This window comes from Numenius arquata, chromosome 6 (assembly GCF_964106895.1).
Source record: "Numenius arquata chromosome 6, bNumArq3.hap1.1, whole genome shotgun sequence".
Classification (NCBI taxonomy): domain Eukaryota; kingdom Metazoa; phylum Chordata; class Aves; order Charadriiformes; family Scolopacidae; genus Numenius; species Numenius arquata.
The window spans coordinates 21,098,863-21,117,186 of NC_133581.1; the positions used below are offsets into that span (position 1 = coordinate 21,098,863).

General features: G+C 37.9%; 1 protein-coding gene across 1 annotated transcript in view; it reads right to left on the minus strand.

The window, feature by feature from the left end:
- The window catches only part of TRIM66 (tripartite motif containing 66), a 51,672-nt gene that overhangs the window by 30,484 nt on the left and 2,864 nt on the right, over nt 1-18,324 (minus strand). Inside the window, exons 2-4 of the mRNA XM_074149120.1 lie at nt 9,910-10,013; nt 5,347-5,494; nt 465-597 (exon numbers count right to left, since the gene is read on the minus strand). Coding sequence (XP_074005221.1) covers nt 465-597; nt 5,347-5,494; nt 9,910-10,013 — 385 coding nt within the window. The remainder of the gene's footprint in view (nt 1-464; nt 598-5,346; nt 5,495-9,909; nt 10,014-18,324) is intronic.

An 18,324-nucleotide genomic window follows, 5' to 3' on the forward strand; every position in this document is an offset into this window, starting at 1 on the left:
ATCACCCCTCATATACGCAGGCTCATCTCACAAAAAGTGTCACTGTATAGACAATTCCTTACATTGCTCACACACTTCTACAGGCAAGCAGCATGCTTAAGCTTTGGTAACTCTGATCTTGCACAGTCATGTGACAAACAGAAGTATTTGAACCATGCTAAGTATTGAGTTCAACTTGTGCCTTTGATTACAATCACAAGGAACTACATGCATACATAAGAGTCTGGCCAGACAATACAATTGGGAAGGCATACACTGCTGAGAGCAGTGAGTGAGTCTGTGAGGGCAGTAACCCATGTGTTACACTGCTGGGGCTTAAGACAACTGAACTGAGTTAAAGCTGTGGCTTTTAAGTTTGGAGTAGCCTGCAACTTCAGTTGACAGGAGATGCAGATGAACAGTCTTAAATCTAAATTAGCTACAATTTTAGTCAGGATTACGATTAAGCAATCAACATGTGATACCTGTGTTCCTTATGCTCTGTCAGAAAGCAGCTGTGGCACATAAGGGTATCGCAGGTCTCGCAAAACAGCTTGAGTGGCTCTTGAGTGTGCACTGGACAAAATATGGAAAACTCGCTGGCTTCATCTTCAGTTGCTGAGGAATATAAAGCAATGGTGTCATTGACAAGGATTACTATTTTAGTTCAGAAAAAGAGTTGCCAAGCTCTCAAAACGTTATTGAAAGTCTTGATGTTATTTTTAAAAGACCCAGACCCTGGAACTCTCTGATTATATGAAGCAGAGTTTGTTTATATTTTTTTCCCAGCCTTATATATCCTACAAACTGAGCACATCAAAGGGGTTCAGAAACAAGTCATCAAGCCAAATTCACACTATCCTCTAAACTCTCATGAGTTTTAAATATTTCTCATGATTTTGGGCACTTGCCTCACAATTTTGAATGCCCTGGTCTGGCAAACCAGTCAACAAAATTATGTTGCAAAATGCAGAAGAGCAAATATATTAAATAAACCTGAAGTCACAGCAGGAGCAAGGAAATCCTTTGTTCTTAAAGAGTCACATGGGGAATTGTTTTTCAAACAAAACCCATGATTGCATCCTCAAAGTATTCCTACAAAGACACTATCCCATTATGCTTTACTAACACATAAGAAATTAAGCGAAACAATCATCATTAGATAACACTTATTGATACAAACTTTAAATGAAATAAACATATTACTTATGTATCATTACTTGCTTATATAAAATGAGAAAAATGTTTCCATTTTCCCACACCAAATCTATCTTACTTATCCAAACATTTAAAAAAAACAACTTGTGGCAGGGACCATGCCCTTATCCTGTAGCAAAATGGAGCCCATTATAGAATCAAGCCTCCAAAGTGATACTATTGCAATAACACAGACTCACGGTGTACAACAAGCTATACTAATTCAGTCACTTTGTTTTCAAATTGGACAATTTGGAAAGTATAGAAGTAGAAAGGCTAAGAAAATCTGATGGCTGACAAAGAGAATGAAAATATGGAGAAAAATCCATGCTGCGTTCTAAAAAAATTATGCCAAATTTCCTAATTTTTAGATTGCTATCTACTCTAAATACTTCTGAGATGGTTGTTTTACTTCCTCCAGTTCAACTGGCTTTCCCTCCACCTTCTTAACATAATGTGCAAGAAGATAACTTGTGGAGAAGATTTTTATGTAACAGCATCACATAGTTTACATTGTTATGAATTATTTACTACAGTATCATGCTTTATTCTTCAGGAAAGTTTCTTGTTTTATATTATTATTGAATCAAATGCTAATAGATAGCATCACTAAAAGAGGAAATTGGATCAGAGATTTTTTTAGCCCACTCCAATATTTTTTTCTATCAAGGTACAAATTGAACTCACCTCAACAGCAATTTTTTTCTGATTGTACTGCAAATATGTACTTTTGCACTAAAACCTGCAGCTGATAATGCAAATAATATATAACCAAGCAGGTTATATAACCAATATATAACTAAGGTGGATGCCGAAGATCATCTTTTCCTGCCCTGTGGGGTCAGATATTATACCTTAAAAGAAAAACAAAAAGCCCCTAATAACTATTTCAGTTTTCATGAGTTGCAAAAGCCCCTCTAAGTGTTCAGAACCTGCAGAGCATGCAAGCTGTTTTTCTGAAAACTCAGGATCAAATTATCCTTATTAAACTCCTACTTATAATGAGATGTGGTCTTTACAGTCCAAATATAACAAAGCCTAGTCAGTCTTATATAACGATTTCTCCATTTAGCTGTCTCCAAAGGGTTCTTTAGCCTTTGCGTGATAATAATCCCAGAGAAATCAGTAGGTTTTTTTGTACTGTGTCAGATTTAAGAGACAAGCAGATTTCAAATGCAAACTAGTGATAAAAATCAATGTTATCTAATAACAACACAGACCACAGTAATTCCCTGATTCAATTGACACATCAGTGAGAACTGCCACTGAGCCATGGTATTCTTGACCTACTTTATACTCAGCTCAGAGCTACACTCTTCAGTTTTAAAATAAGTTGAATTCTTACAAATCAGATACTAAGCAAGGGCACAAGCCTGATTTTTCTAGCAGCAGACATCTTGACCACAACTATCCATGTTAGCTTCTTGAAAAGAACCTCACTTGAAGAACATGGAAAGTTCAGTTGCCCTAAATTCTGAATTAACATCATTTGAGTCACCATTTACTACAGCCTATATTTTCTTTATCTCAGGTGGATCTCTTGAGTAACTAACAGAAAGTTTTAAATCTCTGTTCCTCTGACCGGTTGATGTCAACTATGGAAAAGCAATCTCATCTTGGCTAATAGGGTCCTCCCTCAACTTGCATAATGCGCAATGAGACAAACTTTGATTTTATAGGTTCATACTCAACCTTGAAAGACTGAAAGAAAAGGGTAGTATAGAAAAGAGAAAATTACTCCGTTTCTGCATTAGTCTATAAATAGTTGATATGTCAGTACCAGATCATTTACTTCTAACGTAGTTTTGGCAAAAGGATTGTTTCTACTCAATTGCAAAGCACAGATTTCCACTTGACGAGGAAAGAGTATGTAGTAATACTGATTGTCCTTTTAAGAAAGTTGCAAGTAAGAGAGGAAGAAGTTTTGGACTTTAAGAAGTTTGAGAGCTTCACAGTACTTTGAACTTAACAAAGTTCACTTATTCCCAATGCTAATGCAGAGCTCTCCAGTGAAAGGTTTGTTCTTCAGAGACTACTCCTCCACAACTGTTGCTTAATCTCTAATAAAGCTTTGGCCCACGTACCTAGCACCTAGCTCTCCAGTGCCCAGCAAATTCATTCCAGAAGCAGATTTCAATGTTCTCACATCTCGTGGTCACAGATCCCAAAAGTTTGAGGTATTTTTTTGAGGTGTCTTTTTTGAAAAAAGAAGAATTTTCAGGAAAAATCAGTGTCTGTGAAAAACTGAGGTTTAACAGTTTAACCCATCTGTGAACCACATCTCAGCATCTCTTCATAACCAGCAGCAATAGTCTGACACTCACAAGACACTGGAATTTTTTATATTACCTCTAGAAGTGGTTCAGCTAATAAGAATACATAGAAGCAACCATACAACATATAAATGTTAGTGGGTAATTCAAGACGAGGGTGGGGTGGGGGGTGGTGCAGATCAAAGTGATGTCCAGTGCTTATGATCTGGGTTTATGCTTAAAAAATAAGGTCTGTTTTTCAATGTAGTTCAGTAGCAGTTCTTAGCTGAATAACTGTGACACGGACCACTCCCATAACTTCCCATTCCAGTTCCCAAAAAGCATGTTCAAAACAATTAAATCTAAGTAGTGCACACACACACCCCCCAAGCTACCAGATGTTACAGAATGCTATAGAGCTGAACGAAATAAAGCTGTTTCCAAAGAAGAATGGAGCCATTTCTAATATCAAGAAGCCTTCACAGGGAATCTCCTACCAGCAGCAGTCATTTTGTGAGCCTTTACTTCACACTCCCAAAGGATGAGTCAGTAGGAAAAAGAAATCAGACTACATTAGAATGGTTTTCTTCTCATACAATATGGCATTTTTCCGTCCCAGCCTAGTCCTGCTCCTCCCCACGCCCTTAACTTCTAAATACAAAACTGAATGAAGTGTAAAATTCTCAAAAATCATATGACTTTGGCACACTGGTCTGCAGCATGACCTCAGGAGTCACCAGGCTAAGGGTGCTGCCTGGCAGCCAGCTCAGCCATTCAGCTGCATGAGCTGGGTCTCACCCAGTGGGCAGTTGATGGCCCAGGAAGGAAGCAAGAGGATGTGCAGGGTAAGTGGATTGGGAACTGTGACAGAGAGCTGCAGTGGCAGGGAGCAATCAGATGTGTTACACGGAGCACAGGTATCACAGAAGAAGAAGCAGAAAGACAGGTTTTGCAGGGAAGCCAGCCTTCTTTAGTTCTGCCACTCAAGGAAGAAATTGTTTATCAAAATGAACAGGAATAGGCAGGATTCAGTGCATTTGGTGGGGTTTTTTTTCTACTTTACTTCATTTCAGACCCAAGGAATCTTACAGTTTTCAGATGACAAGTCTGGCCCTTGTAAAGGAAACGGCAAAAGATAGAAGAATTTAAAGGCGCAAGATTGATGGGAGAGTCTCTTAATAGTTACTAGGGCCTACAAAGAAGGTGGCTGCTGTTCAGAAGCACCATACACAGACCGAAGGTGGCTACTGAATTTGAAAGCAGAGGATGCTTTATTTCCAGAAAAGAAGGAGAAAAAGAAAAAAGCCTGAGTTCTAGTATATCCTAGTATTTGCTTTCTTTCAAATATCCTGAGGGGATATCCATGTCCGAAATAAATAATACATACATAAATAATAATTTTAAAAGCTTCATTTGTGGTTGCTGATGGCAATATAGCGATCACACTCAGGAACCACGTTTTTCACTCCAGCCTTGGAAAGAAACATCTTACAGTGATCACAGCCTTTTGCCGTCTGTGACTCACGCTCCCACAACTTGTCCATAAACACAGGAATTGCTTTAGGGTAGTTTCCTGAAGGAAATTACCCAAAAGAGAACAGAAATACTGAAAGGGCAAGGCCTGTTGCTATTGTAGCCTACCAAACCCTAGCCCATCACTCTGCAGACTGAAAAGGCATGAGGAAAAGGTAGTCTTTGTGAAACAAAAATATCCAAAATTTTTCAAATATTGTGGAATACTGATTGTGGCAATGGCGCTAAATTTATAGAAAAATCACATAATCTCTCATTGACACATACATAAATCCTTCTGAGTCACACACACAGGGCATGGTGTCTGTGGCACACAGCTTGCAACAGCTCCTTTTTCAACTGAATAACTGATACAAGAAACAAAATTTCAGTGTGTCTTCAGTACCTGTGCAGCCCTTCAGGGATACAGACAGTAAGCGGTCTCCAGCTTCCTTGCCATGTCTATGTTCCTCTGTACATGAGCTGCACAACCACTTATTGCAGCTTGTACAGAGACTGTGAGCAGGTCTCTTCTCTTTACACATGAAGCAGCTCTAAGAACAAAAAGTGCAATTACATACAAGGATAACAAATTAGCTGTACAAACTCTTATCTTTAATATACTATGATTGAGATTGGTAAGCTTAATACTTTTCTTCCTCGGGCTAATGCAATTCAAGCAATTTTAAGAGTCTGGTTATTGTTTTAACAGGGAACAGAATAAAATTAAGATTCGAAGCTCTTAAATCAAATTGGTTGTCTTTGCTCTAGCACAACCAAGCATAATTATGACATGAGGCAAGAATTATTCAGCAAAATTCTAGGGTCCATGTTACATGTGAAGTCAGAATAAATAATCCTAATCATTTGTTTCTTGTGTACTGAAAAAGCCATGAAACAATGAAATAAGACTTGTCTGATTTCAGTTAAGGAAGGTTAGGTTAAAGGCTACTTTTGAAAATGAGCGGTGTGCTTTGTAATCCATTTCTGTTAGTGTTGTACTACTTACTGATGACTTTAACACATCAAATGAGTGCATTCCTTACTTTTATATATATACACATATATATATTTAGATAGATAGATACAGATATTTTCTACCTCAGAAAAGATAGTCTATGTTGCCAAGTATGTGAAATGTTAGTCAAACATAGCCCATCAAAAAGTTTTTAATCTAACTACCATTTCCTTTCTAGTCAAAACATTATGTAGAAGCATTTTACCATATCATTTCACTGACATTCATTAATTTCTGTCTATTACTAATTATTTATTAACAAACTAAAAAATCTATAGGCTAGAATCCACTTCTGCTTTCATGTATATGAATGTAAACTGGAGCTACTTCAGCAGAGCTATTTCAAATCTTCATTGCTTTATTTAAAATTAGAGCTTACTCTCTTTGCTTTAGCATTGTATGAACCACTCCGTAACTGTATGAAAAAGACATAAAACATGCCAATATTAAGGCAATTTAGAAAACAATATGGGGACACCCACATATAATTAATGAAAAACTTGGTTCATATTCTCTAAAGAGCTGACCAGAAATGAGCTCAATTTATATACTGATATCATATGTGGTGAACTAGAAGCATAAGACACGGGAACATGAGAAGATCTGGAAACCTTAATTAATTTTCACTTCTATTGATTCAACAATTTAGGAAATGTCCTTTGTTATAGCGGCCATGCTGTCTGGATATGTCACTAAAGGGCAAATGAATAAAGCAGCACATAAATGAAGTGGGTAATTTGATCTTTTCTATGTAGAATGAACCCAACAGTTATTTCAGGGTAGCTATAATGATACTTCTTTTAAAAGGGATTTGCACTAGGCATAAAATACCCAGTCTGAAAACTCCTAATAGTAACGTTTTTGACCTACTATAGCCACAAATAGCTACTAATGGGCAGACCAAACAGTGATGTAATTTTACCATCATCAAAACATAAAAACTTTGCCACAAGTTTATCAAACTCAAACATTTCCTACAAGGTTACAATATATCTGCTGTACCTATGTATAGTTCCTGAATACTGCTACTACTCAGGGCTTCTCAAGCAACTAATAATATATGGCAAAATTAGTTCCTATGGTGCCCTTTCTGTTGGGCATCAGCTTATCTTCAATTCAGTCCATTTATGATTACATGCCAACTGTTCTGATGGGAAGCATGAAGAGAAGGATATAGCAGCATACACTCAGCACGTAAGCCCTGATGCAAGCCCCTGGTGACTTTAATAGAAGAGTTTCTCTTTGCAGCATCTCGGGGAATAGAAAGCCTGAAGGAAGAACAATCACAGTGTTTTGCTGGTCGTATTAATGTTAAAGCTGTGATTTCAAACTAGGTGGAACATCTTTATCCACCTACATTCTGATACACAAGTGAGTCAAGTTCTGATCCACTTCAGTGCAAGAAGAAAAATTTTTGTTCTGCTGAAATTAATTTAAATTTTACTATTCCCTTTTGCGGAGCTGGAATTTCACAACAGGTCTTTCATTAACTCATTGTTCAAGAGTGTCTAAGTATTCCCAATCTTTTTCAAAGAGACTGGCCAATTCTTGACAATAAGACAACAAAGCGAAGGTTTAAATGCATTTGATTTTCTAGGCAGGGAATTATTTGTGTAAGTCGTTCTGCTATTTTAGCCATTTGCTTATCAACATTTTCCAAAAAGTACATGTGATAATTTAAACCAAAAAGCCTAATATAACTCATATAACCAATATGCAAGGGTATTTCTTCTGGGAAGCAAAGCTTGTTACATAAAAAGAAGTGTCTAATTTAAAATGTGCCCATGGAGGGCCAGGTTAGGGATCAGGTCAGAAGCTGAGGGATGCTTGGCCTTCTCTGCAATAATGAAAACTGCTTGATGACAGGTTTACCTGTAACTGTTCAGCTGTCAGTCTGACTAGAACTTACATTGGCCCTGTACTGTGTTAACATTACTTTTAAGTTTCAGAGCACAGAGCGTTCCCAGAGTTACATTGTTTATGATGTGGAAATGGGCTTTTGAGCAAGAGATTCTGAACTGCATATTTTTTAAACCCCTGGTGCTGGTATATAGCAAGTTCTATCATTTAAGCTTCACTGTCTCACACACTGAGAAACATCTTGCTTCCAAACACTTTGTTAGAAGCCTTGCCAGATTCCCATTTGAACATATTAGGTAAATTAAGAAAATTATGGCAGTTTAGCTGCGTGTCAGTTGCATGAGCTGGTGCTTCTCCTTTTGATACTGCTGATGGTGAAATTATGGCTTTAGGTTTTTTGGGAGGGTGGAGGGGTAGATAAAAGACAGAAAGCAAGCTTCATTGATACATGACTTGACTGTTAATAAAAAGGAAGCAAGCCAAAAACTATGAGGCAGGTTCGCGAGTCTCTCTAGGGTACTCCTATGCTCCAGTGAGAAATCTGCCTTACTGGACTGCTCTCAGGATTCCTAAGGGATTACGGGAAAGAAAAACCTTCTTTTAAAGAAGGCTTGAAAAAAATAACCTAGTGCTTTTGAAGACATTAGATATTCTCATTTGATTTCCTTTCTACACAAATTCTCATTGAAAAGTAAATGATGTGAGTCATGGTAATTAAGAAATCCCAGTATAATTGCTGAATGCTTAGAATGCACTTATATCTTACAATTTTTCTTCTTCTATTTGAAGATTACATGTGAATAGATCTCTTCCTTTTTTAGATAAAGTTTTGTTGCACTCTTCAAGCACATGACCTGAAGATGTCAACACACTTCACTTGCTTTTATTTTTTTAGTTTCCCCAGAACACTCCACGGATTAGGTTACATGTGCTTTTCTTTTTAACAATGGAGAAAATGAAACACAGAATGACTGACAGGGAAGAAGTACATCACCTCTATACTTTTTTGCAATGATGTCATTGGGCAAGTCACTTGCACAATTTAAAGCGGTCTCAAGCCTTCTGCGTGGGACAGATCTGACCTACAAATTGTTGCTGCCCCTGCAGGAGTTAAGAGGAGTATAAAGATATATCTTCTGTCCTACATTATGGAAAACATGTTCCCCTCAACGCAAAGGCCCTAAAACTGACTATCCAATGTAGCTAATCCAGTTTACTTAGGAATCAAAAGTGCAGAAGAGACAGACTGAGATCCAGGAGCTGGTTCAGATGGTGATGTCCAGTATCCCTTCTTTGTTGCTCTTCTCTTGCTTTGGATCACACTTTGGATAAAGCAGTCTACAGAACAGTTTTGACAAGTTTTCCTGACAGGTCTCAAGTACTTGTCCCAGCTACAGCTAATACTACCACATTCTGAAATCAATCTTATTCATGCAAATAATAGAATACTGTTTTGTAACAGAGTGGGCAGAAAAAAACAACTTTCTCTGTCCCTCCTCGCAACTCAAAGTAGTAACTAAAAAACTGTGAAAGTAGTCCTGCCTGTTAACTGGATATTTAACAGAAGGAAAATCCATCTATGTACACTGTCAGTACAAGGCCAAATTCCTTCCAATTACCTTTTGCATCCATCCCTCAATGGGAAACTGAAATATGATGTGACTTTTTTTCATTATTAAAACAGACAATCAGAAAATTATAATTGCCCACAGGATCTAATGGGTAATCTTGGTGTAACCATTCAGCCAATAGTTGGCTTCTTTTTCTTTTGAGTTGAGAGCAGAAAATGGACAAGGAAGAATCCAAGAGAATCAGTATCTTCCTAATATATTGATTGTCACAGATCCAGTCCTACACCACCAGTAGCAATATTTTTTAATCAGCTCTATTTTAAATATATGCAGTAAAACTAATTATTCAAATGAAGTTTAAAAAGGACTATGAAGTCAGTATGCCCATCTCTAGGAGTGAAGTAATTACAGTGCCGTATAATATGAAGCTCAATATGAAGTTTGCTCTGTTTTCAAATGGTGTTCATCTGGTATTGTTTCAACAACTCACAAGGCACACAACTTTGTGGTTTTCACTTACCTTTGCCATAGCTGAATTACCAGTGGGAAAGTCCTTGAGAAAGAAATTTTCAACTACATCCCTTGCAAAGCAAGTCTGTTTGCACACAGGGCAGGAAAGGATACCTGAATTTAAAAAAAAAAAAAAAAAAAAGAACAAAACCACCACAAATAAAACAATGCACACCAAAAAATTATATAAATCACACTGAAGTATTGCTGCTTTTTTACATGACACAGACACACTTAGTTCCAGGAAACCAAAGCATTCTTCAAACCATAAGTTACTTGTGGCTAGATCTAATTCAATACAAGAAAAAGAAAGAAAAACAAATCAACATAATCCCTAAAAATACTCTATAGTTCCATTAACTTATTTCAATCAGATATCAATGATATCTGCATGTCCTAATTCCCATTAATTCATTAGGGCTTACAGCTTTGATAAAAACTGAGCTGCACCTGAAACTGTATTCTCTTGTTACAGATCTACTTGTGCTTTCTGATACTTGCTACAGTTCTAGACCAGCTTTACATTACCAGAGGTATTTCAAAGCATAAAAAACACATTGCCCAATACTAGTTTTACAGTGCAGCATGCTATCTATCCACATGAAGTGAAAGAGGAGTAACATGCCGCTAACAGAACCAATGTCAGAATAAAAGGATAAAAAAAAAGTCTAATAAATAAAAGTCAGAATTGCAAACCATCGATTACAACAAATCCACAGGTGGCAAAACGTGATCACCCCTAAAAAAAAAAGCAAAGCAAATCGAGCAGCAAAACCTGGCTCCACCTCCATTAGCTACTGAGTGCAACCGGGATGAACCTTAGTGTTTGCCTGCGCTGAGACCTAACAGTTCAAGGTGTCCATGACTGTGTATCTGCATTTTTGCACCTCTACTGTTCCATTCCTAGACTTCGTGGGCTAGGACCTACATTTTTCTAGAAGGTCTAGTGCTATTTTTTTTTTTTTTAAAGGAGTGTGCATGTTTCTGACCACATTTCTGTAAACTACCGTAGATGTGAATCCAGTCATTTAGAGATGGTGGTGGTGGTGTCAGTCTATTTTTACCTTATCTTATCATGTATTTTTTTTATCTACATTTTTCCATTCTGTTGAGAACAGAATTTCAGTGCTATGCTCACCTTGCCAAGTGATCTGTTTACGATAACTTAACAGCAGTATTTTCCATGACTAAATGATGCAAACTCACAGCAAGATTTTAAAAGCAAGATCAATGACAACTTTCTACTGGACTGACAATGTTCAATGTGCTCTATTCCTTAGCTAAATTTATGTTTTAATAAGGAGAGTGGCCTGAAGATTAATTAAATCTTAAGATGTCTATTACTGTTTGCATCAGACAATTATCAGAGACTCTCATGTTTTCCAGGTGCTTAGCACTACCTGCCCTTGGGACAGGGCTCCTGCAGTCCCTGGCCAGGTGCACAATTCTAACCCTGAATGTCTCCCATTTTCAGAAATAGCCCAACATGACATTGACAGAGACACAGGAACCCCAAACCCATCCGACATTACCACTTCTGACAAAAGCACTATGCAGTCAGATGCTTGGATATGTTCACTTTCATTCATAAATGTTTTGAAGAAACTTTGAGTTCTGTTATATTTCCTTTAAAGAGAACATCTTACTAAGAACCACTTCCATGAGGTTTGTGTCTTTTTTAGTCCAAATCTTGTTATAAAAGCAAAAGCATATTGTTTACTATTTTCTGAGGTTGCATTTACAACAGAACTGTGATTTGGGGGGCCAAGTAGCAGACTATGGTCTACCTCACACTTTTTTAACTGTGCATTTCATACAACACTAAGTGTTCAGGTAGATGTGAGAAGGAACAGGTAGTATCCACAGGTGCCTGTGCTACTCAGCTACAAGTCACCCCAGGGGAAACGCAAGCCATTGCCAATGCTTTGCTCATCTTCTGGGCATGTAACTTGAGTCTTATTTAAGTGTGTTCTGGTGGCAGGACTTACAAAGAGGCTAAAAATTAACCTGATAAAAATGCCTGTGATGGCAGAAAGCTGTAGAAGTCTTTTAAACTATTCCTGTACTTTACATCCTTAATATAAGGAGCACAGCTGAAAAGGTATCTTTTTACCTACAATATATGGGGTTATTCAGCCTGGAGAAGAGAAGGGCCCAGGACATCTTATTGAGGCCTTTCAATACTTAAAGGGGGCTTATGAGAAAGATGTGAACAAACTTTAGCAGGGCCTGTTGTGATAGGGCAGGGGGTAATGGTTTTAAACTAAAAGAGGATATATTTAGACTAGATACAAAGAAGAAATTTTTTACGAGGGTGGTGAAACACTGACACAGGTAGCCCAGAGAGGAACCTGCCCAGAGAGGTAGTAGATGTCCTATACCTGGAAACATTCAAGTTCAGGTTGGACAGGGCTCTGAGCAACCTGATCTGGTTGAAGAGGTCCCCGCTCATTGTAGGGGTGTTGGACTAGATGACCTTTAAAGGTCCCTTCCAACCCAAACCGTTCTATGATTCTATGAATATTTGTAGCTAATCACCTTCATAAGTTACACCCTAGGACAACACAATGCTTTTGTATTAGTCATAATGAAACCTCTCCATGCTTTCCCAAATTATGGTTGTGTGTATCTTTTAGATATCCATTAACAGCTCGGTTGTCTAGAGAAATGTTAAAACAGTAGGAGCACTGCAGTACCTAAGACAAGATGTGTTAAGACAGTGCCCTCCTACTCCTTGTAAATTGTGCATAATACAAGTACCAGTGAATTGCAGTGCTAATTCCTAGAAGGCAAAACAGTTTTCAAGTTTCCCTGTAAGCCCCTTACAAAGTGACACAGTTAAAATAGCAGCAGAAATAAAAAGACAAATACATTTTGATTGAAAAGCTAGGAAGCAAAGTACCTACTTTGCAAGCAGTTTCTCAAATAAGTCTCACGGGACATGCTCTAATTCTCAGTGCAGTCGATAGGAAACCATCTACTGACTTTACAGGGAATCGCCTCTAGCCCTTTGAGACTTTGAACCAGTTTCTTACTCCCATAACAGCATTGCCCAAGCAGTGCCAGTTCTTGATCTGGCTAATACAGAGAGAAAACCTCCATACTGAGACTACATAATATGCTGCAAATTGACCAAAGGGGAAACTATCAACAGGTTACTTTCTGAAGTAAGAAATGCATGACTCTCACAGTTATTTCTTCATCTCACAGTTATTTCTTCATCTATATGCCACGTGGGTGAGCACAGAGTCTTACACAAAACACTTCTGGAAACAGGTGCTGGGAAAGAAACAGTTACTGGGAAAGAAAGCAGTGCTCAGGACTTTGCCATAGCAAGGGCAATGTCTGCCTACACACCACAAAAGGTAATAAAAGTTAATATTGAAGTTATTATTTTATTACATTCCAACACTATTCAGTTAGTGCAGAATGTTAAATCAAATTATACCAATTGAATGATATTTAATACAACGCTCATGGCCTCAGGCACATTCATGTGAACTTTAAAAGAATGCATTAATTTGACAATGGGAAGAACCATCTTTTAAACATTTTTAAATGTATTTAAAGAAAACATCAATAATTTTCACTCTAAGAAAACATATATCATGCATGGATTTCAGATCTACACAAAAGCTCTTATTGAGAAATGCAGTGGTCTTAACAAATATGGAACAGTCATGATTTTGGAGGTAGATGACATTGCTGCTGATTAATATTAGGGGATATCTAAAAGTGATGACCCGGATGTTATGGGACAATTTTTTTCCCAGGTTTTGGATCCAAGTTATGCTACTGGAATCAGTGTTGTTCCAGACATACTCATAAAGTAGCACACAGCCAGGTCAGAGCTTTGTATTACACTCACTACCACAAACCATCAAAGTGTGTCTTAAATATCCAAGTACCTGTGAATTACAATGATTTCAAATTTGAAACTCTCTTGAGATGAACATAAGACATCTCATGTATAGCCCTCAGCTTAAAAAAAAAAAAAAAAATCAGAACAAGGAGCATAACAGTTAACAGGAAAAATAACGGGGACACCATGGCAATACCTTATTGGAAGTAGTCTCCTATTCATATGAGGACTAATCAGTAAGCACCTCCTTGCCCGTCTTAGTACTGAATTCTATATTTAAGACTTTATTAAAAGCACAGGAGACGGATTTGTATCTTGCTAAAAGAGGGATTCCCTGAACGTGGTAGCTTCGAAGATCATACTTGTTCAGCTAATTGGGCTTCTTATTTGATTCCTTTTCCATTTAGTAAAAACCTCTGCTCCCTGGAAGTGCCCAACCTTTTTCAGTATAAATTCCCAAAAGAATCTAACGACAGCTTGGCATAATAAATACACTACAGAATGGTTTGTAAAGCAATTACCCTGAAATTAAGCAAATCTTATGTACATATTTACAATAGCCACAAGCAGCAGGTACTTCAGCAACACAAAGCAAGCGCACTATGCTGTGCTCACACTCAGAGTGCAAATCACCAGTGAAGTACAATTTCCTAGAAACCCCTTACCTGTCCTCTGGATAAACACTCACTTAAAGAGCTACACACAAAGTCACCTGTGTGGAGGAGCAGTTAGTTATTAAGCAGAACTGCGCACACAGTGCACTCCCTGTAATCAGGCTCTGCCGTATTGCAGACCGAAGTGGCTACACCTCTCACAGACTATCTGGGGCTGCTCCCCCATCTTCAGTCAGAAATGCTGAAAAAACAGCAGGGCAGAAAGATGTACTGGGCCACTACAAGCTGTATATTATTTTTTCCTCTTGCCCTTGTCTCTCAGATTCATTCAGGGTGCTGTAAACTTGCCTTGGTTGCATTTTTCCTGAAGTGGTGGAATAACAATCCCATAGTGAGAATGAATAGCACCATCCTACTTGCCTTCTTGTCTGGGTCTTCTCTCAGTCCTCAGAGTAACCTGGAGCAAGCGTGCAGATCAAAACAGAAGGGTTTTTCCAGATCCAGGTAGCAGCAGGTCTCATAACACCATTCACTCCCACGGCACATTTTGCAGCCTGTTCCCTAAATATTTTTCTTGCCTTCCTACCTTACCACTGCCTCTAAAGAACATTGTTAATTTGTTTTAAGAACCTGTACTTTGTAGACAGCTCATTTAAATATATCATTACTACAGCAGTGTGGGTGAAGGGAAGAGTAGTCAGAAGCCCTAGAGACTCAGTGTTTGTACGTATGAGAATGATGCAATTTCTGGATCCAAATAGCAATTCAACATGGAATTACAGGATTCAAACAACAGTTAACATGTTAAGAGATAAGGAGCCAAATTCAACTATGGTGCAATTGTGATGCCCAAATGAAGTCCATTATGCTTATCAAAACCTATAGAAGTAGCAAAAATCTAAGAGAGCTGTTGACATACTCTATTTTTGTTTCAAAATTATACTGGTAGGAAGGAGGTAGGAACATTTGCATAAATTATTTTTTAGAAGTTCATTAACTCCTGCTGTTTATCATTAGAAATCATTTGTGACATCACATTTCAATGCTAAAGAGATGACTATGAATTTAAAAAGGCTAGCAATGATCCTAATGTTGGATTTAAGCCCTGTTTCATTGCGATATGCAGAATATAACCTTATTTCAGAATTATATGCAGAATAAACCACATACAAGCTATTCTCAGTATATTTGAGTTATCAGCTCATACTGAACAATCACTGACGACCACATTGTATTGAACTCCCTTGTATTGTATTGAGACTCCCATAAAGTTCATCACATGAAGGATGTGGAGGAATAGTCCTACACCTACATCCTTCCAGGGCTCCACTACTCCTTTAACTACCATCCATAGTAGGATAATGCACCTGAACACCACCACAAGTCACCAGCACTAGAAAGCAACATCCGTACAGACATATCTCTGTGTGTGTGTTATGTTTATATACACACATCTCTGAGCTCTGAAAAGCTTCAGCAGAAGATGTTTACTTTGCTGAATTGGTTTGCAGCCTTTTTTCATAAACCATGTGTTTATTGCCGCTCTTACACTCCCATCAGCAATAGTAATGCGACAGCGGGTTGAGGAAAATGGAAATTCAAGGGCAGTGGATCCAGCAGTCAGACACAGTCACCCAGTCTGGACACTCCAACCCCACACCTGGGATATCCAAAATCAGATTTCAGGAAAACAAGAAGGTTTAGCCATATACTGTTCAAGCCCTAGTTCCCCGCTGTCAGGTATCTCACATCCCACAGCACTTTCATTTCTGTTAATGAAAGTTGCCACATTGCATCGGACCCAGGGAATAGTAAACAGACATGAAGGTAGTGACCCTCATACAGAGTGTTCCTTTGCAATAAAGAAAGAACTGAAATTTCTGAGAGCCCTCAAGTTTTTACTCCACTTATATTGTAGCAATCTAATTTGTAAGTGACATAGCTGTGGATAATTTGCAGAAATCATCTCTGAAAGCGCCTACTCTAATCTCTGCACCACATATGGAAACGGAGTACAAAGACCTTTTGAACATCAAAAGCCACAGCTCACAGTTTTGTTTCAAGGTCTTCCAGTCTGGTCAGGTTTAAACATAAAGAACCCTCAAGCTGGTTGTCTCTGAAATAAATCAATGCAGATAATTAACCTACTATTATCATGAGAATTGATTAGCATAAAGAAACAAACAGTGAAGCTATCACACACATCACATTTATATTTGCTGTCCACATGTTGCACCTATTCCTCCACTCTTTTTCCTCCAGCGGCCATCAGAATAATTATTCTCAGAGCGCATTAGCTACAGCTCAAGCTGCAGGCATAATTACACTTCCTTGGAGACCCAATTATAGGTTATAGGAAACAGTTCTGAAGACAACTTCCCACTCTATAGCTTCATATTTATATAACTAGACCCCCCCATTGTTTCACTTGCTTTTTGGATCTGGCAGCTGAACAGCAGAGTAAGAAAGGCTGAGTAACTTTAAATCCATTTTAAGATGATTAAATACATACATTACGAACAGTTTCCTCTTTGGAACTACCCTTTTACTTCCCTTTTTAGAAATAGACCATGTATTTGTTGTTAAGTGGATCTAATTATAGCAAATGGGTATTCAGAATTAATAGATGTAATGTATTGCATCACTTGACTTATATGATTGCATCAAAACAAGGTTATCTGGGTCCTGGAGATATAACAGCTCTTCCACCAAGGCAGCCAAACCATACTCCGCTGTAAGTCTACATAGGGTTTAAAGAACTCTACAGATGTGCATTTTTTTATTATTTTTTTTACCTTCAGACTAGTACAAGATGAGGCATTGTGTGTTGACACCTGGAGTCTCCTTACGCCAGTACACCATACTTCTCATGCCAAAACATCAAACTGAAAATAAACCCAGAGCCAAAGGAGTCCTAGAGCTCAACCTTTTTCTTGAAATAACCCCCCCGCAAGATATCCCTGAACACATTAAATGCAAGTGTGACCAACGCTTGGCTGAGTTTTGGATGTGCCTCGCTAACAAGCATTCACAATTAAGGATCCATGGTTATATATAGCACTTACCTTACAAGCTAGAGAAAACTGTATTTTCAGCTGGAAATCATAAAAAGCAGCAAGTGGACATCTGTCAATAGTTGAAGTCAAATTTGTTCTCTTTAATACTCTGTTTTCTCTAAGTTTTATCTTATCAATTTGCATTTCTCTAATACATAACCCTGTCACATTTCTTGGCATTTAAGTGGGGATCTCAGACCCTCTCTTGCATGTGGGAAGCAAACATAATTCAAGTGTGGACAGTTTTTGACTTATGCACAGAATGTAGACAGAAATTATGCAGTCACTTTCCATGATTTTTGTTATCCAACCTAGAGAAGCACAAAAGGGCAAAGCACATTTTTAAAACAGAATTTCAGAAAAAATAGCTCAACACAAAAGTTCAATACAAAAACATGATACAATTAAATCCACCACTTCCCAAATCGATTTACAAAGCTGAGCAACTACTAATCACATTTTACAAACATAAAGCGTAACTTACAGGTTAGACAAATTACCCAGTTCACTCACAAAATATAAATACCAGGGCTTAATGTCAGCTAGCAGAAATCCGCAAGGTGTTCCAGTACATCTTTCCTCATCTACCCTGTTCTCAAGGGTCTAAACTGAGATTGAGCGGTGATTAACTGTGATGTTTATTTTTTTAAGAAAATAAAAAACAAAAAACAAACCAACCCTGGCGCTGAGACAGTCTCGGAAAAACATGAACTTGTCACAAAAATCCACCTCCACTGGTCCTCATTTAGCTGCTTTTGAAATTAACATATTGGTGATATTTAAAGCACTAAAACAATTTAAATCATTGAACACCTTATGGAGAGGAAGATTTGCAAATAAAGGGTAATTTATTTTGGCAACCACCTCCAATTCAGAAAGGAGGGATAAGCACA